This window comes from Poecilia reticulata, linkage group LG3, assembly GCF_000633615.1.
Source record: "Poecilia reticulata strain Guanapo linkage group LG3, Guppy_female_1.0+MT, whole genome shotgun sequence".
NCBI lineage: Eukaryota > Metazoa > Chordata > Actinopteri > Cyprinodontiformes > Poeciliidae > Poecilia > Poecilia reticulata.
In genome coordinates, this window is record NC_024333.1 from 12,919,184 (window position 1) to 12,946,013 (window position 26,830).

At 35.4% G+C, this 26,830-nt stretch overlaps 1 protein-coding gene across 2 annotated transcripts in view; it reads right to left on the bottom strand.

Annotated features, from left to right (window-relative positions):
* Positions 1 to 26,830, bottom strand: part of gpc6a (glypican 6a) — a 149,852-nt gene that overhangs the window by 77,539 nt on the left and 45,483 nt on the right. For both annotated transcript variants that reach the window (XM_008404363.2, XM_008404362.2), the window contains exon 4: positions 4,761 to 5,152. In XM_008404363.2, coding sequence (XP_008402585.1) covers positions 4,761 to 5,152 — 392 coding nt within the window. The remainder of the gene's footprint in view (positions 1 to 4,760; positions 5,153 to 26,830) is intronic.

The following is a 26,830-nucleotide window of genomic DNA, read 5'->3' on the forward strand; positions in this document are numbered from 1 at the left end:
TTTCAGAAAAAGCTAAATGAAACATCAAGGAAAATTGTGGAAAGCGCACTAACCCGATGATGATGTTTCTCACATGCCAACAAACAGATCTGTAAGCACAATATTCATAGGTAAATGTGTAAAGATTAGAAATTGCCTTGAAGCTTAATTTGAAATCGTCTGAAAATGAGTGTATAATGAGATCAACGTGCACCATAAGCCGTCAGGGAAAACAAATCCCTCTGTGCAAAATATCCCTCTCGCCTATATCATCATGACTAAACATGCACAAAAGACTAGACCAACTTCCCATGTGCATGGAGAGTGAACGATAAGTGCTCTAAATGCCTGAACTTTAAATCGTTCAAAAGGTCCAAATCCCTGCAATCTACTCAGAGCAGGTCCTAATGTGGCTGGACTGTGTTTTAAGTACATCCAGGATAAAACTCTTAATGGTCATCATAAACTGTAAGCCAGAGAGATCCTCCTCTTAATCCAGGATCAAGGTTCAGGAAACTGTTCAGTGCAAGATGAGTGAAATCCCATTTTATGGAAGGATATCTCTCCTATTTTGGCTCTAGTATACAGAGAGCTGTCTACTAGCAGTAATTACGTATGGCTCATCATTGTCCTTCTGTTCCAAAGTAATGTGAAGAACTGAAATGACAGATGGTTAAAAGCAGCCATTTCAAGGGGGAGGGAGAAATAAACATTTTGTCATTTTAACTTGTTCAGTTTGAGTTGTAAGATAGTAAATAACTCAGACTGTTGGGATTAAACCTTAATGATGACTTGTTAGGGTCATACAAACCGGGTAGTGCATGGTATTCGATACAACACATCTCTACATATGGCAGAAAGATGAAAATATCTTTTCTTAGAGTGTTCTTCATTTTGCGGTCTCTTAGTCAAGGATATTGTTCTCTTTTACCTTTTGGATAAAATCAAAAGGAAATTGAAATTCTTCACATTCACTCAGCATACCATAGCCTTGTCTTTTGATGTCACCTTTAGTATAACCCAATTTCCGGGAAAGAAATTACCTAAATGTATATACTCTGACAATCTTTAATGTGAAAAGCACTCTGTATCCATTATGATTCATGCACTAAAAAAAGTAATTTAAGTAAAGGCAAATGACTACACATAAAGGCGATAAGGCAAACCGCATGTTGCACTGCATCTCTCCACTAGCCTTGATAAGCTGCACAATTAGTCTTTTCCCATGGTAGTAATGAAAACAATGATATATTCAGTAAAAAAAAAATAAAGCTTAAGATTTACCTCCACTTCGTTTTGTAATGTTTATTGTTTTATTTTTACAATAACATTGAGCTGCCTATTCCATCTTTTTCCCCCCATAAACAGTATATACCCAAAACTGATAAAATAAAGCTAAAAAAAACTTTAGCTTTATAAAATAAAATAAAGCTCAAATATAAGATAAAATAAAGCTAAAAGCTTATTAACACTTGTAATGAAGACCTGTAAAAGCTTAAAATGAATTCATTTTAGTGTATTCCAAGACTGATTAAAAAAAGATATATATTAACATAAAGATCAGCCTTTAATTTGAATGTATTCATGGCTAAGTCCACCTGGTTTACTTTTTAAAAATAATGTTTTCATAAGGAGCACAATAATCACACTAAATAGGTTTCCAAAGCATGACAATAAAATTGGCCCACAACCCATTTAATGGGTATTAGGTACTTGTAAGCTTATTCATCCTTTGTTTCCCAGCCAGGAATGTTTGTTGTCAGAAATATCAGTTTTAGTCTCGTCTAACCAGTTTCAGCTGTAACCCCAGAGATAATTAGACTCTACATGTTTACAAAAATACTTATTTCTGCCTTACCTAATGAATAAATGATCAAGCTCTAAATTGGCATTTAGTTGATTCCACCACTGTCTAATTGCAATATGTACTTTTTCACAAAAATTATGACAAAAATTATTTAATTTACTCACTAAGATCCAACATGAGGTCATATGTCAAGCACTGCATTATGAAATTACAGCAAATTAGCAATTGGCCATGACAAAACCAGAAGAAAAAAAAAACAAACTCACGAGTGTTTTGAGTTACTCACATATTCTGAAAGTGTGGATTTTAAGCTTTTTAATGATGTCAAACACATAGAAATCAATAATAAAATGAAGATGTTTCCTCCACTCCCAAAATAGCTCAGATTTACTCCATAAAAAAGCTGAATTCTAACACAAAGTTAAATTTTTTTTAAAAACATCCAAAATATAATCTTAAAGTACAGAGTGGTTTTTTTCGTGAATTCAACTAACATGTTTTGCAAAAAATAAAAAATAAATCACTATTTTTTCAAAAATAGTTTTTTTTTATTTATTTTTTAAAATTGTATCCATATACTCAATTTCTGCTGTGGTGATAGGTTCCTACTTTTTTTCATGACACGTCACATATGTCTGTGAAGGACATACAAAAAAAATCTCATTGCCTTTCAAGGAAGATTTCAAGTACTTTGGTGGTATTTCAACCACGAACTAAATTGCATGTGCTCCAGGAGATATGAAATGTATTTTTAATGACAGGACAAAGAATGGCTATGTGGGAAAGAAGACTCTTTCGTGTCAGTCAACTTCTCATGCTGAGTTTGCTGGAGGTCCATCTGTCTGACAATTTTCTACAGTACCACACTGCTTCCTGGAAGCACCTAATAATTGATGAGAATACACCTGAATCAGAATTGCAGTGGGTCTTAGTTGTAGCAGGTGGTTAGTGTGGAGGTATCCAGTTTAAATTCATTTTTCTCAACTTTTCACTGTCAGTGAAGTTAATAGAAGCTCAGTAATAGGACAAAAGAGAATCGAAGATTATCAAAAATGAGAGATTTATGGCAGAGGTTTAGAAAAAATCAAATGGCTTTTTAATTAGTTACAATAACAAGCAACTAACACAACTATAAATAGGGATGGGCAGGCAAAACACAACACAGCATTAAAATGTAGCAATGAAAGTTAAGGTTCCTATGTGTTTAAAGTTGCTTAAATCACAGATTTCTTGGTATAAGATATGCAGTGTAATGCATGAATTCTCTGTAAGGCCTGTGAGGCTTTTTACTTTTTATTATGCTGATTGTAATATTAGGAATTTAACCGAAGAGTTTTTCTCACTCTGGCCTTTATTATATATCTATGGAAACCTGTGTATTCAATTCTACCACAAAGAACCAAGTCTCAACTTTAGAAATGTTGTCATGCTTATTAAACATCTGTCTATCTTCAGCTCAAAGGTTTTTCCACCAAATTTAAACAAATTTCTTTATCAAATTTTACATCTAATTTACCCTTTTGCACTTTTACTCTGGTTTTAGTTTTGTCTGTTATTCTCTTTATTTTATTCCCCCTTTTGCATTGAAATAAAGAGTGGGCTTGGAGCCAAGAGGCAGTCAAAAATTATTGTATCTCTTCTGCTGATTGGAGACAGCTTTAAAACCTAATATTTGATCTTGTGGAAGTTTTTTAGAGTTTTATGAGATTTGAGTATACAATAAGAAAAGAGAGCTTATTTAAAAATGTTAAAAACCTTTTTAATCAGCAGTTGAAAGAAAGTATTATGACGTAACAAAGGTTTGTAATTGTAGTTTCTACTTTTCAATCGATGGACAGTGCTAAGCATGTTCATACAAAATTACAGGCATGGCGACCAGGTTTAACTTGCAATGATTCAGACATCAAAAGACTAGAATGAATATATTTGGGAAAAGAAAACTGACTTTAAATCCAAAACCTCTCAATTTAAAGTTTTACATATTTAAATGTCCTACAATTTAAGCATGTCCAATATGTAGTTTTGCTAAGAATACAAAACTACATATAATGAAGACAAAATACCCCCTTGCTTTCTAATATATTACACCGATTAACAGCTACCATGATTAAGAGATTTTCAGTGTTATTCATTTTATCTATCAGTGGTCGTTATGTTTTGCCTGATTGGTGTATGTAGTATGAGCAGCTGTAGGCATACCTAATATAACGTCAGGAATTCTGTGCTTATTTTAAAACAATGAGTGTTTTGGAGGAAAGAAATCTCATTGGATATGCACTTTAATCTCTTTTTTACAAAGCTTTGCTCTCTGTGGGTGATTCTGAGGTTTTGTACAGCAAATTATGTGGAAATAATTCTACATATAGAAAATAGGCCACCCACATCTGAAGATCTGAAGCGCTCAAAAACATTTCATTTTTACCTCTTAATAAGATAAAAGCTGATTTTAAAGGAGTGCAACATAAAGAGCAAAGAAGAGGAAGACAAGAGTGTTGTAGAGAGCGTCAGAGAGAGAAGATGGTTCAATGTATGATACTTGGGAAAAGAGATTTTGAATACCTCCCTCATTTATTTGCAAGTGTCCATTGTATTTAGTCTTAACAAAACCTACAGCAGCTGAAAACATCTTCCTGCCAATTATTGGGATCATATTTTAACTATATGCACTTTAGCTCAAAGCATAGATCAACCTGTGCCTCAGTTTATGGTTTCTTTAAACATGATCTATTTTCTTAGCTGGTATTTATTCTACTCAAAGAAAAAAAAGAAAGTGTTTGTGTTGGCAACACAGGCCTTCTCTAAGACAGTAAGCATCACTCTTCTGCACTTAATTGTTATGTGTCGCACAACAGTCTTCACTGAGACTTTACTGAATGCTAAAAGCTAAAGTCACAATAAATAAAGAAACCCTTAAGCAGAAAAAAAAACTCACAAAACATTTACAGTAGCTAGGAGATGTAAATTTTTTTCTCACCTTGGCGACCCTGTTGGCAACCTCACGACCCACCGTTAGCCCTTGGACAAATGTCCGTGCAGCAATGAATGCTCTGGTGACCTGAGCCTTCAGCTTCCTGGGCACATCTCCAAAGGGCTTTAGCTGATCTGTGTATTTGGTGACACACTCCAGGTAGTCGTCTGTGAAGTGATACTGGGAGTTAAGCAACTGGAACATGCGTTCCAGCAGCCTGGACCAGAAGTCATTCAACATCTCCTCCAAGTTGACGTTGCCCCCCGTGTAATAGCGCTTTAGTTCAGTGAATAGGTCCTGGAACACCTCAGAGTTCTGCATATACAGCTTCCCGTATGTCTTTGTAAACATACTGTTGAGAGATTTTTCAGAGTTGTCCAACAGCTCCAAGAAAAACTCTAGATGGATAAAGGGTTTGGGAAGAGGGGGTAGAGACGAAAAAGGCATTTAGAGCTCATTAATCAGATATTTACATCACCTGTTAACTTAAAAATAGGTGCATGAATAGAATCCACTAAAGCTACTTTCCTGGCCTATTATTTCACTTAATGGCACCTTTTATGATCCTGCCTGCATCTACAGTAGCAATATAAAGCAGCCAAATATAGGTACTTGATTATGTGAAAGTCAGTGCAGAGCATTAATAATTTAATAGCAGAAATAATGGGCCACAAGAACCATGAATGATTAATGTAAAGGTTCTGATTGCACACTGAAACAAAATATTCATAAGTTTTGGATGCGGACACCAGTATACATTATCATCCCAAGTGCCCACCATTGTTCCCAGATGCAATAATTTTGCTTTAAAACAGAGACTTTTAGGCAAGAATTTAGAACTGAATGATGCTGAATTGGGGATTTATTGTCTTTGAATCACTTGATGACTCCAGTATGAATTTTTTTAAAGAAAGAAGTCCATCAGTTTCTTTTAATCATTATGTTTGCCAGAGATTTGAGCTTTTTGAAAACACGCATAAACTTGATTTTTCAATATATAATAATAAAAGAGTAAATATTGAGTTGGTTCAGTGTTTGAAATTTGGAGGCCCGGCTATCATCTTGAACTCACTGCAAGTGTTGCTAAAACCATCCATTAATTATTTTTGCAGTGTGGCAGGGCACATTTTTGCTCCTAGAAGAGGCCACTGCAATCATGGACAACTATTCTGACGAGAGGATCAAGCAAGTAAATGCAGCACTGTTTCTATTTGTTGGTGAAGCAATAAGGGTCAAGAAAGTCTTTTAGGACTGACTCATTTTGTTTTTTTTTAGTTGTTTTACTGGAGGTTGGTCAGATAAATTTTAAGCTCTTTTGTCAAACTAATTGTCTTTCTTTGACTGGCATTTTAAACTGGCTGAAATTCACTTCAATTTGTTTCAAATAAATCTTGTATGAGAATGTCCTCTGTCTTTTGTCATTTGTGTTACTCTTGCTAAAATACTGGAAATATATTTAACCTCAACTATGAGACTGATAATCAAATCTGGCAAGAGATAAATTAGCTCTCTCATGAAATGACAATAATTCAGCATAACCAACAAAGATGAACTGAGAACCAAGACTTGAGACAATATATTGTACATTTTGATTATGATTATATCATTTAACATGCACATTCAGTAGTTTTAGTAGTTGTTTCAACATACAATCAACAAGACATTTTTTAACAAACTTCAAGTAAATTTATGCCCGGACACTTCTATTTGTTCAGTCAATGTGCCTCAGCTGTTTATTGTGTGGAGGGAGTTCTTGTAAATGTGACATGTGCATAAAGAAATCAAGACCTAAGTTTTTCCTGCAGTACATAATGGAAAGCATCACATTTGCCCTGGCAACGTGACTTCTCTCCATATTACATCTCAGCCATATTTTTTTTATATGTAAACCTGACCATCACCATGCTGCTACAGAAAATGTGATTCATCAGGCCATATCACCTTGCTGTTTTTCCTGTTTATATCTAATACTAATCTAGTTGTGGGTGCTACAAAGGAACAAAAATAAATAAATAGATCAGTGTGGGCATCTTGCGTGGCCTAATGTTACACCATCTCAGCACAATGTGTTTTAAAAGCTTTCTACCACAATCAGTATCACCAGAGACCTGCATTATCTCTTCTGTTGAACTGCACAACCTGGCATCACTACCTGCATCCTAAAAAATTAAGCATTTCCCTGTTCAAACTATGAACTCGGTTTTTAAAAAGCAAACTGGAAACATTTATCTTCAACGACTTCAGGCATACGTGCTAAAATGCTCAAGAGTGATGATACTATGTAAACACTTTTTTTTAAAAAAATAAAATTTTCTTTGTCACATCTGCTTACGTTGCTTTCTTCCATGCGAGCTCTTGCTCTCCTGAGCATTAAATCAGCCAACAAAGAAAAGAAGAAAGGAAAAAAAGAGAATTAACAGGGGAGTCTCACTGAAGCCTGGCTAATAGGATCCCATGTTCCTAAGCAAAAAGGCGTAAATGTTGGGAAGATCATAACACATTTCTCCAAGCACAAATGTCAAACATTCCCCCACCCATCCTTGTAAACAAACACGCTGCAAATGTTTCACGTGTCAGGCTTGCTAATAAACCATCAGAGGAGCTCTTCTCCTGGCTGCCTGGCTGACATTTCTGCGCTCTGTAAATAATAGCAGTCCTGACCTGAAATGTTGGTCATGTCTGATTGAGTAAACATGTCTCCCAGCATGATTAAATTGTAAAAAAAAAAATCTTCCAAGTATAACTTGTTTTTTTTTGTTTTTTTTTTGTGAAATAATGTTGAATGTCATTAACTGCTATTTTTAATTAGGACACTTACAATGCACTTTAAATTAAGGTAAAATCAATTAAATTAACAGGTAAACAACAATTTCTTTAGTTATTTTCAGTTTTAATAACAACAAATGGCACTAGCATATCTTGAAAAACAAAATCTAATTCCTTATAAAAGCTTTATAACACAGAACAAAAAAATAAGAATAAAATCTTCATATAATTATTTCATGCATTTAAATTGCTGTGGATCTAACTGTGTCTCTGTGAAAGTGAACTAAATGTTGAAGCACAAGTGAGAGTGTCTGAGGAGCAGCATGTTTAAATGACCCACCGGCCACACCAAGAAGGCTAATCCAAACACTTCATGAAAGCTGTGTTCACTTGAAATACTTGAAATGTTTTAGATATTTAACTGCTCTTGTCATGTTTTACAAAGTCCTAAACCTCAAGTGTGAATGTTGAGGGAAAAAAAAAAGTTGTAAGCTAATTCGACCAAAGGATTACACTCACAACACTGTTAAGAAGATTGCACTACATTGATCATTTGAACATTCCTTTGATAACATTTTTGTCACCTTTTCCCTTTTCTTTGGGCTGAATTGGCACACCATGTCCCACACCTACAACAGCAAAGTGACTATTCCCCAGTTATTCATTCTACTTTCTTTGCAGCTCAATGACCTGCCATTACACCAACATTAGTTTAAATATTAACAGCCCGCAGGGCCTTTTTTCATTCCATTTTTTCAATTAGATCCGAATCAAGGACATGTAACCCCTCGTGTATTGGGAACGTAAAATTCTATCCTTGTTACCATTTAAACGGCTCTAAAGATAGGAAGGGAACATGGCATTGCAAAAGCTCATTGGCTCTGTAGGCTGCATGTGTAATGTGTCACACTGTAAAGTGTAATAGAGTTAGTTGTCACTTTACAGACAATGCAGCATTGTAGAAAGCAATAAAAGTTGCCCTTTGGTTATTCAATTTGTATGCATATAGTACTTCTGCCAAGTCTTTTTTAGTTTATTGACTGCTTTAACAGCTCACTCCCAAGATTTTAATGCAAAATCTGCAAAGACAATCAAGTGTTAAAAATGTGTCTTCTAAAATTATAAATCAGAACCAGCAATTGTCAAACTACATTTTAAATTATTATAGACACTGCACTAAAATGGCACCCTCAACCGCATAAATGTTTGCTGATTTTTTTGTTCATTTTTTAAATTATTATTATTTCTGGTCATGTTTGCCGTCAAGGCTTGTTACCTGGAAAACACACAATGCTGATCGTTTCACATGGCGGCAAAAGCTTTCCAACTCATGCAGAGTGATTTGCTTTCCACAGGCCAAAGTACATATTTTGCGAGGGAATTATCATTCAGAAGTATTGACCTTGGATAACATTCAGCTGCTCACCCTTCTGGGTGTTAATAATTGGAAACATGTCAATAGAGGGCTTTATTCTCACTGACAATACATTAGAAAATAATTCCCCCCTAAATCTCCTGAGTAAAGAAGGTTGTATAAATCAAAGGCTGAAACGTATGGTGGTTTAACAATATATCAAATAACTGAGGGTATTCAGATAAGAGGCTTTTCTTTTTGAAACTTTGGTTCTATAAAACAAATATAGGGGAGAGTGGGAAAAGAGGAACCATTTTTCATATGTGGGATCTCTACATCAAGGCAACCTTTGCTTGGTCACTGCTTATATATCCCCATATATTTCAGGATGTTGTTCAATAAAATATTACTAATATTGCAATGAAATTTGCAATATTAGTATCAATATGTTATGAAAATATTTCAATAACAAAATCCAGAATATTTTATTGAGTGCAGACTTTGAGCTTGTCATGAACTGTGGTTTGTGGTGGTGAGAACAAACGCAGAGACCCAGGTTGTGTTGAAGATGATGATTAATTTAATTATGAATGTGGCTCAAAACAGACCAGATCAGGCAGCACAGCAGAGACAATAGCACACAGCTAAATACAGGTAGCAACTGACAAAAGACTGAACATGGAGCAAGGTAGCCTCAGGACTATCTAGTTCAACTGAGATCTACTGACATACGACGACCGAAGACGACGACAAGGATCTGACAAGGGCAGAAAGAAGAAAAAGTGAATTTCTAAATAAAGTTGAAGGTCAGTAATTGTGAAAATAATAATATAATTTTATTTCCACATTAATGCTATCCATGGATGCTTGATATGTTCTTCATAGAAAGTTTTTTCTTTTTAGTTGCCACATCAATGTCGCTGTTAGTATTCTTCTCATCAGCTTGAATCATTCTGATACTTCAGCTCCTTACTTTTCTAATAAAAGAATCTATAAAAGGTGTGGTAAAATGAGTCTTTGTGTAAGTGGCAATCATAATTGAGACTGCACCTCATAATTTTCCTGTTGCATGTAAAATATACGCAGTGTATTCATACCCTTGAAGTAATTCTGAGCGTGAAGAATCCATTTTCTCTGGGAACCGTGCACAGTGCACAGTGATATCTGTCCTAATTACTGTAAATAATTATTATGATTAATAAAGGTGACCTTTTTGTTGCACTGATAATAACACTTTATCCACAAAAGAAAGCACGCCCTCACCCATTAATTTTACTTCGCCCTCTTTAAAAAGGCAGTCACTCATTTCTTCTGGCCTAAAGCAATAGAAACTCTCATTGCAAGTATGGGTAATTAAGAGCAATTTTCAATTAATGGTCCAAGAGGCTCGAATGGCTAGCGGGTAGTTATTGTACAAAGCAAATATTATAAAATTGTGTAAGTTGTGCACTGGTAATTTTATCTCTTTCTAAAAGTAAAATAGAATTTTAGCTGTCAGTACAAAAACTAAAAGACATTGCTTCTCTGAAATAAAGAAATAGTTTATAATAAATTGGAAAATGGCTCATGTAATCATTTTTTTTTTTAAATAAGTGTTTAGTTTTGTATTCTTACGGAGCCCTCCAGGGGACATGGGGAATTTTTTTTCTTTTGCATTCCCTCGCAATAATCTACAGATCAGTTCTAGCGGCATAATTGAATACTGTGAGCCTTTCTTACGGTGGCCGCCGTATGTTGTGCTTTAATACAAGCTTATGTAAGGTTTTTCCATGACTATTTCTGAGTTATTATCGCGAGGTAATAAGTCATCTGATTGTGTCTCTGTTGTGTTCATCTGAATGGTTTCAGATGAACCAAATAGTGTCCAAATAGTTTAGATGTATTTTTATTTCTTTCATACTTACGGAAAGTTTCTGTTCATACCATAGGTTTGTGGTGCCTTTCTATACTAAAGAAAATGATATAAAACGTCAGATATTTCACAACGAGATATTAACATTCATGGAAAAAACCTTATATAACCTTGTATTAAAGCAGAAAGTACGGCAGTATCAATTATGCCGCATGAACTGATCAGTAGATTATTGCGAGGGAATGCAAGTTTTGCGAGGGAACGCAAAAGAAAAAAAAATCCCCATGTCCCCTGGAGGGCTCCGTAGTATTCAGCTGAAATATTTTCATGAGAAATTTTACAGAGTTGAACAAGAAAGGAGGGGTGGGCAAATAGGATTTCAAACTCATGTCTTTTTCTAATGGGGATTTTCACAATCAAAATATGAAGTTTGTATTGGTGTTAGTGAAAATGTTCGCCTAGCTTAAATTTTGTGCAGACTAGCTAGCAACAGTAAAACTGTCTCATGTTTTCTTTGAACTACTTGCTGCCCTACCACAAACCAACAGCCTCTGCATGCTCGCTCCTCGCTCTGTTCATCATGCCGCATGTCTCACCAAACACACAATACTTTGCATAGACTGCAAAAGACCTGTACAAACCAAGAGCAATGAACCAACAACAAATGACATAGTAAGTCAAACTTATGCCATTTAAAAACTACAAAGTGATTCTTTGCCAAACCCACCAGCTGGTAAGCCATTTTCACTTCAGCACCGGTGAATACATTGCAAACACAACCAAACAATAAGCAGATAAATCATATTGTTGTTAGATTTATTTGGTTCATAAATTCTTTCCCAACAAACAAACCAAAATTTTACTGATCAGTTCAATTTAGATCAATTATTTGCAAAATTGATAAAAGATTATTATTTAACTACTTAAAGTATAACGCTTCAGTAACTATTGTCACAGACACCAGTTTTATGAAAACTGTGTATTGATTTTGGAATCACACTGATACCACAAAACACACTTTGACTTTAAAAGTTGAATAAAATATATTGTGATGTATTAATATCAAATCACAGCAGTGCTTTCAGACTGTTGTTTACATTTCACATGGAGACAGAATGCTTTTCAACCCAGGTCTTGGGTTATTTGTAAAAATATTTGGGCATGTGCTTTTCTTTTTCATTTTTTAATATCTGGCACTGTCACCTTCCTTTCAAATCAAATATAAACATTCAACAACATGAGTAATATGTGTGAAATCACATATGTCAGTTTCAGTTCTCCTGTGGTCAGGATGAAATATTATCTTTGAATTTGTCTGGATCTACTCCACCTCAGTACCGTTGGTCTCAATGCTGCTCCTCTGCTTTCTTCAATTTTTTTAGGAAATGTCCCTTTCAATATTTATTTTGTTTCAAGATAAAGCAGCAACAAATAATTTGTATAGATGTAATGGTTATAATTAGGCATCAGACAGTTCAAAACACACTGTGGTCTTTAAAAACCATGGTGTGTATGAAAGATCCTTTTCATAAGATGCAGGAAAAGTGTCGGAGTGACTGGTACTTTCACTGACTGGATGGTTAAGAGTAATGAAATTGGTCTCTCCCCCACTTGTTGCTGTGCATCGGCAGCCATGTGGTTGAAAGAAATAATTTGGGCTAATATGTACTGCTAATGCTCTATTTGACCGAGATCTTTAAATTCAGTTTATGTTCTGTAGAAAATCTTAACTTGAAAACTGTCATTTTATGATTGAACATTTTTGCTTTCTTCTGTGTTTAGATCAAAATAAATAAATGTCATAGCTCACATATTATACTTTCAGTATAATACACAGCAGTAGTATGAATTGTTGCTTTTACGTTTTAAATAAAAGCTATTCAATCTTATTATACACTTTACTTTAATTGTTGCCTGAATACATTTAAAGGGAGGTATGCTTTCTCCAAGTTGTGAGAGTCTTGACAGTGTCCACACCCAGTTTCAAAATGTCCTTCTGCTTTGGGCAAACCACTAAATTCACCAAAAACCAATACGAACAAACATTAAGATTTTCTTTTCTCACTTTCTTCAGTAGACCAATGGTTCTGTATTGCATAACAGTTTGCTATGCGATGCAATCTTCTTGTCTCCAGGATTTTGATGCAAACAGAAGAATTAAAACAAGTAGTTTTTATATATTTTTTTGTTTTTCTGCATTAAGCAACGTCAGCATCAGTAGCATAAGAAAAGCCTTGGCCATAATAGGTTCAATGTGCTATTTGAACTCCTCCAAAACGTTAACATGTAGCTAAATAACAAGAGTAATTTGTGTTATGCTTGTTATTTGAACATTCTGCGCAGTTTACTTGCCTGATTTGTTTAAAATTCAGAAACATCTGTTTTCATTTGTATCCCTGTTGGTGTTGATGATTCACAATCATCAATTAAGGAAAGACGTGACAGCAGGGACCTAATTATGACATGAATTAACATATCCTAATGAGGCAGGATGCGGAAGATGGTATTAGTCAGTGGAGCCCACCCGTATCTATAATTAAAAGGACCACCCGGTAGTGATGAAAGAAACAAACAAAAAAAAAGTAAAAGCAGGTGCCAGAATTCAAACAGTCTGGGAAAATTATCTTACAAGAGATCACAAAAGTGGCAAATAACTATTAAAATAGTCAAGGACATAAGCAAAAGGTTTTCAATAAAAGCAGCAAAGCAAAGGTGAAGTACAGGGTTTAAATAATGTTGGTAATAGAGGATGATTATAAAATATGAAAAAAAAAAATCACTTTGAATGTGATACAACTATTTAATTTCAATATTATTGCTCTCTCAGATGACTGTGAAGGACAGTCACCTTATCTGCCATAGCTCTTCCTTGGCATTCAGACAGTATTCTGAAAACCTTAGCATTTGTTTTATCTTTCAGTATCACTCAATCCCCACAAAGATCCAAAAAGGACAAAGAAGCAAGTTCATGAAAATGTCTGTTGGGAGTTTAGACTGATGGAACATGGAGTACTAGATTTGTTGAAACAGAGAAAAACACACCCTGACACAGCCAGTTCTGCGTTCACTGTGGTATCGTTCACCTTTTCACTGACCTATGCAGACACTTAGGTTTTTATCACAACGTAGGGCAGCACAGGCTCCCGCTCATTCCCTGAACCAGACAGTTTTCTTTTTAAAACACTTGTACTGACAGGAGCCTTGAGTTGTTTATACTGACTATTTTGTGTTGATAGTGAAGTTCTGTTTCACAGTAAACAGTGTGTAACTTTGTGAGTTTGTGATCCCTTCATCTTCTGACCATGTTTTCACTTTTGCTGTTGCTGAAAGTGCTGAAAAGCATCTTAGTGGCGTGTAACTTTGACATGTACCACCTACCCGAACATTACAGCAGAGCCTGCACATGTCCTGCAGTGAATCTTTTTCTCTAGTCCTTTTGCAAAAAATGCTTTAGAATTAGTGTGGATGTGGTATTAAATGTGTTCAAATCTGCACCTTCTGTAGATTTTTTTTTGTTTTGCACCAGAAAAGAAAAGAAAAGGGATAGATATTGATTAAACTGAATGGCAGGTTTTGTATTATTTTTCATTTCTCATAATGAAATTCACTTTATTCCATAAATGGAAGCACCGAAAGCCTTGATCCCAGAGTAATATTGCTCCACATTGATGACAATGCATCTTTGCAGACATTGTGTGCTGGGAGACGGAGCACAGAGCCAGCGACCAGGTGGCAAACTCCCTTCCTACCACATGCATGATGCATATCACACTAAAGCTGACAGCATCAATAAACGGGGCTCATAATTAAAGCCCGCTGTTGTTGAGTATAGAGGAGCAGGAGGCCAGCCTCTCGAAGAACATCAATCACACTGTGACAGCTCCTTTAAAACATCTTTAAAATTAAAGTTGCAGCAGCCCCTGCCTCTAAAAAAAAAAAGAAAACTAAAAGAAAAACTATTGTTTTGTGACAGCTAAGTGAATCTACCCTGAAATCTATGCGCAAAAGGTTGAGAGTAGGATTTCTTTTAAGCTGAGAGCTGACAGACAAAAAAAAAAAAAGAGAGGCAGGGTGTTCTCCTGCCTCAAAGAAATGACTCTACTGTAGCTGTACACGGCAATCTCTGATAGCAGCCGAGAACACGGGTCGCATATTTGCTTAGGATAAAAGACTTTTAGACAAAAAGAAGCACAACCAGCTTGTCAAAGCAAAACATGTTCTCTGTTCAGCATTTTCAACGTTCAAAAGACCAGATTAAAATCCTAATTCACAATCAGGTTCTGTACTTGTAAGAAAATATATTTAAGCCAGTTGCTTTTATACATATTTGCATGCTGATTTGAAGTCTGCAGCAGATAAGGATACGAGAAAGTTTTTACACACAATTAACCTTAAATTTAAGAAACAGCATTTCAATTTACTGAGGTGCCATCATAGTGAAGCCACATGGATGCACTAATTTCTACGTAACTGTCCTCATTAAAATCTGAACGTGTATTTCCTCTGAATGTAAAAACTATATACGTTAGAAAAATACATTTACCTACTGCAGATGAAAAATCTTTGGAATATACCAGTAGGGACCTGTTTGGCTTTGCTTTGTTATGTCCCTTTTTGATAGATGCAGAGGAGCCACGTGGACAAAATAACAGCCACTGAATGCTAAAGAGGCTCCCTGAAGGCAGGTAATGATTGCCAATTTCAACAATTTGACGAAGTCTGGTGCTGTGAGTTGCATTCATGCAGTTCTGTTTCTACCTGGACACTGTAACAAATTATTTGCACAGCAAAATGTTGAGCAGAAAACCTATTCCTATAGCAAAATTATTATTTTGTTGTATCCCAATGAAATGTTGCACAAGAGTCGACTCTTGTCAGTCACTGATATCTCGGTGCGGTAAACAAACGTGATACAGTGATACAGTGATACAGTGGTGTTTTTCATTTGGCTTTTAAAGCTAAGTTAATTTATTAGACATTTTAAACCGATAGAAAATAACACTGTATGCATGAGATTTTTTTTAAAGCAAATTTTATCATAATCACGACACAAATACATAGCATGCGTTTTTCTGATCATGTGCAGCCCTATTTTGTATTAGGTAGTGTAGTTAAACTCAACCTCGTGTGCTTAATTTTAATAATTTTGTAATTATAAGCGTCAACATATTTATCAAACTAAAAAACGCAACAATTGACCAAATGTTTCAATTCTGATTCTAAAGAAAAGTTCATTAGCTGTAACTGCAGCTCAGTGATTTTCTGTTTAAGGTTATTATGCCCTTTCCTTTTACTGCAGTTTAGAAAAAGTGTGGCAGTTAGCAATCTTAACCTGAAGCAAAAGGGTTTACCTCTCCACGCTGCTTGACAGGCTTTGGAGATTAAATATTTTCTACAGCATTTATGACTTTTACTGTGGACAGTTTGGCTTTCTTCCAGAGCTCAACAACATGTGTTCTGGGTTAATTAGGGAAGTTATTCTGACCTTAGCAGTGGATGTGCGCGGTTATTTGTCTCTGTTAGGTCTTTGTTGTCCTGGTGATAGACTGGGAACATGTCCAAGGTTTACCCTGGCTCCACCATAGGACAACCTGGACAGGTTCCCAGTGCCATCACACCCGACCAGGATGAAGTGTGTATGGAAATTAAATGAGTGAATCGTTTCATTTTACAGACTAAGATTGACATAATACTTAACCTTAACCTGACTACAGTAACTGACAGGCACACAGAAAAACAGATAGAGGAAATAATGTTGGAAAAACACTTTTGTTTTCAAGACCCTATGTCCTCTCCATGTTTTATATAAAAAATTTTAAAAAATCAGCCAGGTATGTATTTTAAATTTTTAAAGAACAGGCAAAAAAAAATAAAAAATAAAAAATTGCACTGATCGTACTCCTAGCCCTGAAATGGAACGAAGGTGAGGAAGAAGCCACAAAAGGAACAACTGAATCATTTAAACGTATGAGATGTGTGGGATCGCCTCCAGTTGAGATAAAACAGGGAAATGACAGGTGGAAATTTGTGGAATGCTGGTGTGACAAGAATGTAGTTGCGCTTTAAATAAATAATGAGAATAAATTATAAGAGAGAACCAATGCCAAAAGGCATGGCTTCGGCGTTAGAATAAAAGACAACGGAAGGTAGAAAAAAGGATTGAGTCTTTCAGACTGATATTCCTATGACCTTTTTTTTTACATTAAAACGAGGAAAAACTCTACATCAACACAAAACTACTGAATTATTTCACCCAGCACACATTTGTAAAACCACCGTTTACACTCCAACCTGAAAATGTGCTTTTTCTGGCATTGTGCTAATGAACTGTTAAATCCTAGCTCAAGTTCCAGCACAGTCTCTCTCTGACACAGTCAGTCGAAAACAGAATCACTAAGACCCAGCAAGAATGGTTAACCAGGATGCCCAGGAAATCCAAAACAGGATGTTAAAAAAGAAAAGCACTGAAGGCTCGCCTGTGGTCTGTTTGTCTGAATAGACCCTTTGTCTGTGCCTATGTGGACAGTTCTTTTAAAGAGCAAGGCAATCTTCTCCTGCAAACATTACTCCTGCCACAAATCTGTGACCAACGTGAACAAAAGCAGAGGATGCTACTTGGACCTTTCATAGTGAAGTACAAAAATGCAGATCGATGGATGGGAAGGCCAGCTGAAATGGGCTTCTATATAGACTAGGATTCAGAAGATTAACAAATATTACTGTTTTTTTATTATATTATTCCTACACAAAATAAAAATCTTGTTAAATTTCTTTCACCCTTGGCAGTAAATTCAGGTCGCCAAATACTTTAGACACTGTAACTCAGACAAGGACATTTGCTTTCTCCTGGGAAGAAGCATTGAATGAATGGGAGCTCTGTTTAATTTATCTGTTTTTATTTAGTTTTTATTATGCAAGAAAAAAAGGAGCTGATCAAATATGCAATGATTGAGGCAGAAATCACTGCTGATGTATATTTGCAATATTGGGACTTTTTGTCCTTTTTGCTGGAGGTGACATAATTTCAAATCAAAAGACAGAATTGTACACCTTAATGCTGGCTGTTCATGGTGTGTAGCTTTTGAAATCAGTGAAAAGGTTATATTGGAAAAAACCCAAGATAATACAAGACAGGCTTTTTAAAAATTTTATTATCATTTGAGGGGGAAAAAAACAACAAAAAAAACCAAACCAACCTGACCCTATGTTAAAACTGCCTTCAGTGTTAAATCTTGATTTAACTTGATCTTAAATCATGCAGGATTAATCAGATTGTTTTGTTCAGTTCTGATTACTGCCAGAACCACATAATTAACAAACCACTAACACAGAACCTGTCTGACAACTTGAAACAGGCAAAGCAATCTCAAAAATAACACAATGTCCTCATCAAAAGCCATCTAGGAACAGATGAAAAATATATCATTGTTTGGGAAGAGTTTCAAAAACCCATTTCTAAGGAACCTCAGTGAGATCATTTGCTCATAAGCATGCAACAGCGGAAAACCTTCCCAGGAACAGGAATTATTCCAAGAAAGTGGAGGTCAAAAGAAAGCAGAACATAATCTGAAGCCCTGGATACTTCACTTGCCAATTAAGATCAGTGCTCATGATTCAAGGATAAGAAAGAGACTCTAAACACTTATGATTGTGTCGTTCTGTTGGCAATTTGAAGGACTGGCAATATAATCTAAATATACTCCAACTATTAATCATATTAATGCTGCATTTATTAGAAAGAAACAGGTCGTTTTCCAACTCAAATCCACAACCAAGTTAGCCAGCAAAGATTTCTAATATAGGACCAATAGACCTGTTTGGATTATACTTTCCTCCTCAATCTCAAAGTTAGCTATGACTCACAGTCAACTGAATTAACACAAACACATTATGACTATTATTCATTACTTATTCATGATTTTACAGCTAAACACATAATATTTTGAGCAAGCAGTAGTTTTTTTTTTTTTTCAACTATTATGATATATACATTTTGTGATGCAAGACTAATGAGTTTAAGTGGATCATTGAGCATGTAGTATAAAAGCAGGTTTTAATAAAGTGGAAATTTAAAAAATAAAACTATTTATTTTGGAGACAAAAATCTTAACTGCAAATGACAATTGAGCTAAATGTAATTAGCGTGATAGACATCATTTAAAAAAAAAATTCTGTGGGGGAGAAAAAACATTAACAATTATGTCTTATTTATATGGAGTCACAGCAGGTTGCAAGTATGGTTACAGGAGAATAAAAAAAATAATGTTCACAGGGAAACTTCAGAACTAAATCGGCCTCAAAATCACATAAAGTAACTGTGAGAACTTTGAGGAGTTCTCGTCATTATCTGAAGGCAGTAAAATAATTGCTCTTGAGGAAATTAATTACCTTTGTGCACTGTTGCACTCTGTATGGAAAGTGATTTAGTTAATGAAAGCTCAAGTGCCATCGTCTTCCATCGTTCATCATTTTCCAGTCTAATAAAGTCAGAAAAATTTATGAGTAACATCAACTGCTCAGAGCACACACCTTGATTGAGCACAGAAACGAGCAGAAGGTTTGTTGGGATGAAAATGGACCATGTGGAAGAAAAGAAAAAAAAAGGCAAATACCCCTGCAGTTATCCCTGCTTAAGAAGTACTATGTAACTGAATTATATAATAATGCCAGTACTGCACATGCTTTGGGGTAAATGTGGAAAATGTCACAGGAAAAATTAATAATATTACAAGAACTTCCAGTGACAGCTAATTGTTTCACAAGGCAAAGAATTAGATAAGATTATGAAGCCTGAGACAAATCACATCATCACGAGCAGCTGCCAAAGCAGTTTAGATAGCACTTTTCTTTATCTCGAAAGCTTAAGTTGAATCCCAGGACTGAATGTTAATAAGCATTTAAAGATCATGAGAAAAGTTAAGACCAATCCCAACAAATAATAGCGTGTTTACTTATAAGCTGTGGCTACTTTAAATTGCTCCACATTTAAGTTGCTCTAAATTAGAAGTATGCACATTGGAGTTGTTGAGCAATATTTATTTAAAATAAAAATAAAAATAAAAACCTTGGAGCAAACTATACAATGTTATGTCTAGAAATTCTATCAGCTGCACTTGATTTAGGATATTTTGTGAAACATGTATTTCTAAGATAAAAGATACTAAAACTGTTCTTTAATTTTTTGTTTTTTTGTTTTTTTTAATAATAATAAAAACTGAAAAAAAAAGGCTTTGCATATGATGGCGATGGTACTGAACCAACACCACACCTCTAAAAGCTGGTTTTGTTGAAGATGAGCTTCCAGCATCATGGCCTCATTCAGTTTGAGCAGTAGATACTGCACAACAGCAAACTCCTCATAAGAGGATCTGACCCAATTGAGTACTTGCAGCACAGGGAAAGCACAGTTACATTTCTATAATCTCTGTGAATCACTGACTCTCCATAATCTCTGCCAATCGGGGCGTTCTTAAAATAAAAAAAATAAACTGGTAAAATAAATAGCAGAAAGAAGCCAGGCACCGGAACGAAACGTAGAACCATTTGGAAAGACTGATTGTTAACATCAGTCACTCAAAACTGCTTAAGATGTGGCTGTGTACAAGCTATGTAAGAGTACTGCTTGCAAGAAGCAGGCGCCAGGAGAAGAGTTTACCTGAAAACAAATGCAGCTGTAGCTAAAACTAACAACAACAAACATGCACTCATTTAATACCAGTTCATTGCATGACTCTAATTCTGAACTTTGTCACTAGAAAACCCAAGCACATGCAATTCCAAAATATATAAAAGCACCAAATCGAGGCTTTAATACATTTTTGTCAGATTTCATTTTTCTTTAAACAAAAGACCTGTTTGCCTCCTAAATGAACCGAGTCGCAGCCGGTGAAGGCACTGAAGATTGATCCTATTATGTGTTGTGAACAAAGTCCATCAGCCTCAGGCTTAAGAGTGGAGGGGTGAAATCCCTCACTTTCAGTGACTATTGTGTCTAGAATCAAGGGGGAAATAAAAGGTGAGATATAGCCAAGGTGCCTACAGGCTAGGGGCAACTGCCAGGCATAAACTAATTAGCAGGAGCTGCTGAAATGGAGAACATTAGAGGAGCTGAAGTTAGTAATAGCACAGTATAGCAGCAAGTATATGGCTCATTCAGCATGACTTATTCTGCTGGCAGAAAATAGGTCTCTGACTTAGGTTAAGGTAGGGACACACCATCAACATTATAACCGTTTATTAATATGTCCATCAAAACGCCAACTTATATGTTCACACTTCCTTTTAGCGGCTAAAATGGGATATATGACCAGGGGGCTGATCTGTTGCTTCTGAGGTTGACTTATGTTTCCAAAATAGTCCACATCCTGTTTTATAAGACATTTTTTCTGCAAAGAATCTTCAAACAATTACATAATGTACAAGATAGTAATTGCTCTTTCTGATCTTGACTTTTTGTAGAAATTGTTTAGTTAATTGTATAATAAAAATTCCCCTCATATACCACTGCCAGTACTTTTGAAATAAGTTTAAAGACATATTAATGTTATTATTCTTATTCAGATTAAAGCTTAGTAAATGATTATAAAAGCAAAAGAATATTAACAAGACTCGACAGATGCACACACTGCCAAACTCGTACTATAATGTAAGTCCACAGCACCAAACTAATTTCTTCATGCACATGTTGTAAGTTTACATTCATTTAATATGGCAATATGCAGCTGTGCACAGCAAGAGTTCTGCACATTAATTCTCCATCAAACCAATAGTTTGCTACCCTCCTTCCTGCTTGCTACTTCCAGTCTTTGTGGGTTTGATTAGGGGATTGATCCAAAAACATACACAGTGTTGCTGGCCATGTGGAGTATCACATGGCCAGCTGCTGGCAGACCTGACTGACCCTGGTGGAAAGAGAAAGATTGGAAAATTTGCATCTCACAGGCCTCTCATATTAAGAAATGGGGTCACCATGAATTCGGCTTGAGTTGCAGCCACGATAAGAGCTGGTTGAATTTTCTGCATATTAAAGAAAAGCACTTCAGTGCTTTCATTCTTATCTCCTCAACCACAGAATCCATTGGGCTATCCTTTATGAAAGGAAAGAGGAGCATGGCATCCCACAGTGCCTTGTGGCAACAGTCCGCGGAGCAGCGCCTTTTAAGGTTACAGAATCAAACTTATTGGAATTCTGCGAAGAAAAATGAAGAAATATGAGACACTTTTGTAGTTTTACATCCTTTTTTTTACATCTCAAACCATGCTAAGAGATTTATATTTCTACTAGGCTGTCTGTGATTTTTTTTACATTAATAGAAACACTATGGGGTTTTCAGAAAGAGTAGAGCTTGCACCTTGACAAAAGAAAAATAGAGATAAGATACTATAATGTGAAAACTGTATTGTACTAATACAAGGTTTATGTGAACTTCTGTTACTTTAAATATTATGCATTATATGCATTATACACATTATTATATTGCTTTTATCCCCACTTTTGGACAGTTTCAGCTTTCAATTTTTAATCTTTAATGTTTTTAGCACCCACAAAAACTGGTGAAGGGATAGACTGCAGTTTGTATAAATTCATAAATTTTATGGATTAAAAATAAATTGCTAGGCTTTACAATATTCTTGTCTAACTTGCCCTGACAATATCAATATTTGAGGGTGATGAGAAGCATACTGTTACACAGCGAAGTCAGAGTATAATTTATGTACCTTTCCACGAATCAAACACCAGATTCCACGTGTTTCAAATGCAGCACGGAGCAGATTGAGAAATTAAATGCAGAAACGAAGGAACCCAGTTGGTGACTAAGAGTGGACAGCATAATCTTAACCATGAACATTTAATTAAGCAGTCATATGAGATGTTCTCAGTCAGTTGCCTAGCTGCAACATCCCAGCTTCCTCAAGACACTTCAATGATCCATACAATTTTGCATGTTAATAAAAACTGAATAATTACATCAAACACAGAAATTTATAAATCTGAAATAATTCATTCTGTAATTAGCACAATTTTATTCACATTACACAAAAATGACTTAATGTTTAAAGGTTTCATTGTAACATGCATGTTTCCTTTCAAATTATTATTTTGTTTTTATACTTGAACTTTCTTCAGATATATATTTAAGTTCAGGTCTGTTTTAAAAAGGAGATCTTGATCGACCTTTTCAGAGAACCAAGCTGAATTTTGAGTCATATTCAAAGCAGACCGTTGGCACAAAGTTTGATGTGATGAAAGACTCCAAAAGGCCAAATCATGTTTAAGTGGCATTTTGATGACATTTCTTTGGCCTGTTTAACCTTTGGTGAGTTTCATTTTTCTTGTGCATTACATCTCATCCATGCAGACGCATTTCTCATTTCCTTCACCGTAGAACACACTTTTTATATCTCCTAAACAATCTCTGCACAGGGCCTCTGAGGTAAATAAAGGAGAAGGAATCAAAAATGCATCAATACAACAACTGAGAAGAAGAAAAAAGTGGACTTTGGGTTTGTAATTGTTGATCTAAGAAGTTTAGGGATGAACATTTGGAGCACCACAATGCTTGTTTTTGTTAAGAAATACATAGACTTCTATATAAACTAGCATTGCATTGTCTTTCTTTTTACATCAGTCACAAATATGAGCAAATCATTTATCTGAGATAATTTGTAAGAAATACACCAACTTCAGCTATTATCTGCACGCTGGATGCAATGTGTAAAAAACTTGTAGCGTACAATTGCGATGATCATTTCATCTTGAAAAGGTGTTATCAACAATGTGTTGTTTCGTGATCACCTGCACTCTCCTTTTTTATTGTGATAACTGTGATGTTTGTTTTAAATAACACGCAGGAATGGTCAAAAAATAGCAACATCAGGTACAACCACATCAGTAACTCTTAGAGCCCAAAAAGTAAACAGAGCCAGTATAAGTCCCTTGGTACGTTGTAATTAGTTCTGTGACAACTTGTGTAAGTTCAGAGTAATCCTCAATACTCGAAAAAAGCTCTGGTGCATCTTCATCTTTTACATCGATATAATAATGCAGAGAATTTCAAAAGAATTTCAGCAAAACATTATCAAAATTGGCTATGTGACATAGCAGAAATACTACCACTCCAAAAACATAAAACTGAATGTTTTGAAAACCACCTCATTTTTGTTTAGTCAGGTGTGACAGAATGGATGAAAAAAAAAAATAAAATAAAAAATAAAATATTTAACAAAGGAAACAATGAAACAATTTTCTCTGTCTAGCAATTACAATCAAAACTATCACACGTATACAATAGATTGTTGTTGTGACGTGTGTCGTGGGTTGAGAAATAGTAAAAAAAAAAAAAAAACTCAAATTCAATTAAATTCCAAACTACTTTTGTATTAGTCTTAATTTTTGTTCTTTTTGTTTTCTTTTTTGTTTTTCCAACTAACTACACGCATCAAAACAACAATCTACCTATGGTTAGATTAACTCATCTAGATTAGTTAAAATACTAGTTTGTGACATTAACATATATGATACAAGCTGCGTAAAGAGGTTATATCATTTAATTATTGGTAACAATCTCACGTTTGAAATGTGCCTTTGAAGTTCAAGAGAATATTATAAAATTAAGAGTAGAGTGTTCTTAAAACATGATTTATTGATCTATAAAGTCATTTGGAAAATACTACTAGGCTTCAACCAAACAGAATAAACATGAATGGCTAAACAGTCATGAGCTGTTACTATTTTGAGGCAGCAAATAAAATATGAAACTTTTATTTTATTCTCTGCCTCTGTGATTGTCTGTTCGCTCCAGCAGTGACTTTGTATCCCTTCAACATGTTACAGAGCTTTAACTAGGCTTAAGCAAATGCTACAAAACATTCCCAGCAGCTAGTTGGCTTGTTTTCATAGTTAATGAGGCTTGAAGAGTTTCAGGATTAAAAAAAAAAAAGTCAGAGTACTCTTTCACACATGGGTTTTGCTGCTTAAAATGGATGATGTTTTGTAGCACAAGGTCGTACTTCAAGTTTAATGAGACACAGTGTGCATATTTAGGTTTTGAAATAAATGCTGAGGGGCAGAAACATGATGCTAGGAGAAATTTAAGATCGATGTTTAATATTAATAAGGGGAGTTCCTCAGCCCTTGGTTGATGATGCTCAGAATCTCTTATTTGGGATGCAAAACCTTATAAATGGATATAGCAAAAATGCAATAGGTAGATGGAAAAAGTAAAAGTTACTCTGCTTAATATCAGTGTGGTCCAGCTTAGGAGTGGAGTACATAAATATCTTGTCTGTCTAGTAGACATTTTAAGGGAATGTTAAGGGTATGTTGCCTGAAAGTGACAGAAAAAAGTAAGCTATCAAAACCTGCTGTCAGAGTCCAGAAAAGGCAGCAAAGAGCTCTCAACTAAATGAAAAAGACCTGCAGCAAGACTTTCAACTGAAAAGTCAGGTCCCACAGTAAGTCACATGCTAAACACTTATAGGCTACATACCGTATCCCAAAGTTGAACACCACCACAAACCAAAAGCACTATATAAATAAAAACTATATAAATAAGTCCAGGTAATTTTGGTATGCTATTCTGTGGACTAATGAATCAAAACAGGAACTTGTATGGCCAGTAGTTCAGCATTATGTTTGGAGGAGGAAGAATAAGACATACACTAAAAGAACAGAATGCCTACGATAAAGTATGGTAATGACTCAATAATGCTGGGCATAGTTTGCTCTTTGTGGTTCTGGACCCCTGCAGTGTGTGAAGCAAAAGATTAATTTAATCAAGTACCAAGAGATACTAGAAAAAAATCTTTGATGATGCGCATCTTCCCTAAATGATTGCAGTTGCTGACACCAGTATATCAAACGGTGAAAATGTTTCCAACTGACCATGAACAGTCTAAAGCTAAGTACCTTCAATTGAAGGATGAAAGAAAGATCTACTCCTGCCATGAGCCTAAATTATGACAATAAATGAGGCTGGGAAATAAAAAAGTAGGCATGTTAAATAGCTTTAAGAATACCAGGGGATTGCCAGTAGTTATGTTTTTGCCACTTTTTTATTTTATTTTATTTTGTTAGTTGCAGAAGATGACAAGTAGAGAAAGGGAAAGTGTCAAGTTGAGAGTTCTGCGACAATATTTTTAACATAAAAAGTCAACTGCTACATTTCTATATAAGAACACCAATGGCTCACATATTGTAAGATTCATATACTGTATTGTGACGACATCACTGTTAGTAGCTGTTTGTTTGCAGCCACATAGCAGGCCAGTCTTAGAAAATGTTAAGCACTGTTTGTACTCCTATTTCACCCCTGGATAAAACGTAGCAGTTCTGAAGGAGCTTAGAGAGTTGTTGTGGCTTCTCTGCTGTAATATGAGTTAGTTGAGAGGAGCTGAAAATCTGGTGAGAATCTCATCTGGATGCTGCCCATGAAATGTGGACATGCCCTACTGGAAGGAGGCATCGAGTGCTTAAGGGGGGGATTTTATCTCACCTTTTGCTTTTCAACATTTTAGTTTCGAGTTTAGGAAGTATCTGTTAAAAATACTTTTTTGTTTCACACATTTTTTTTTAATCAGGTGGTAGATTACCTGCATTTATATGAGTTATATTAATTCCATTTTAAAGACAAGTCTGCCTTTGCTCAGGGCCTCTGCCATGATCTGACACAGAGTTCAGCTTTGGAAAGTACTGAAAAAGTCAATTAGTAAGGCGGAGGAATTCTAAGTGATTTCCTCTCTTGGATGATACTCACAGCCTCTGAATAGCAAGAAGCAAATTGGCTGCACACACCATTACATTACTATGACCCTGTGGATAAGCAGCTTTGTCTCAACCTGGCTGTTGGAGTGCCTCTCTGCGTGAAAGCTTCCATGCAGAGCTTTGTCAGACTAATCCATCCTGTGGAGCGTTTCCGCACCTAACAGAGAACAGAGAGGTTCTCAGAAGGATAAAAAGTGCATTGTTCATTTCTGCCCTTGTCACTACTTCTGCCCTTGTCACTATGAGTTCCAAAATGACACTTTTGTCCAAAGGAGACTAAAGGCACAGCAACGGCTGGTCACTACAAAGCTCTGGTCAATCATAGTTCACCCAAGCAAGTT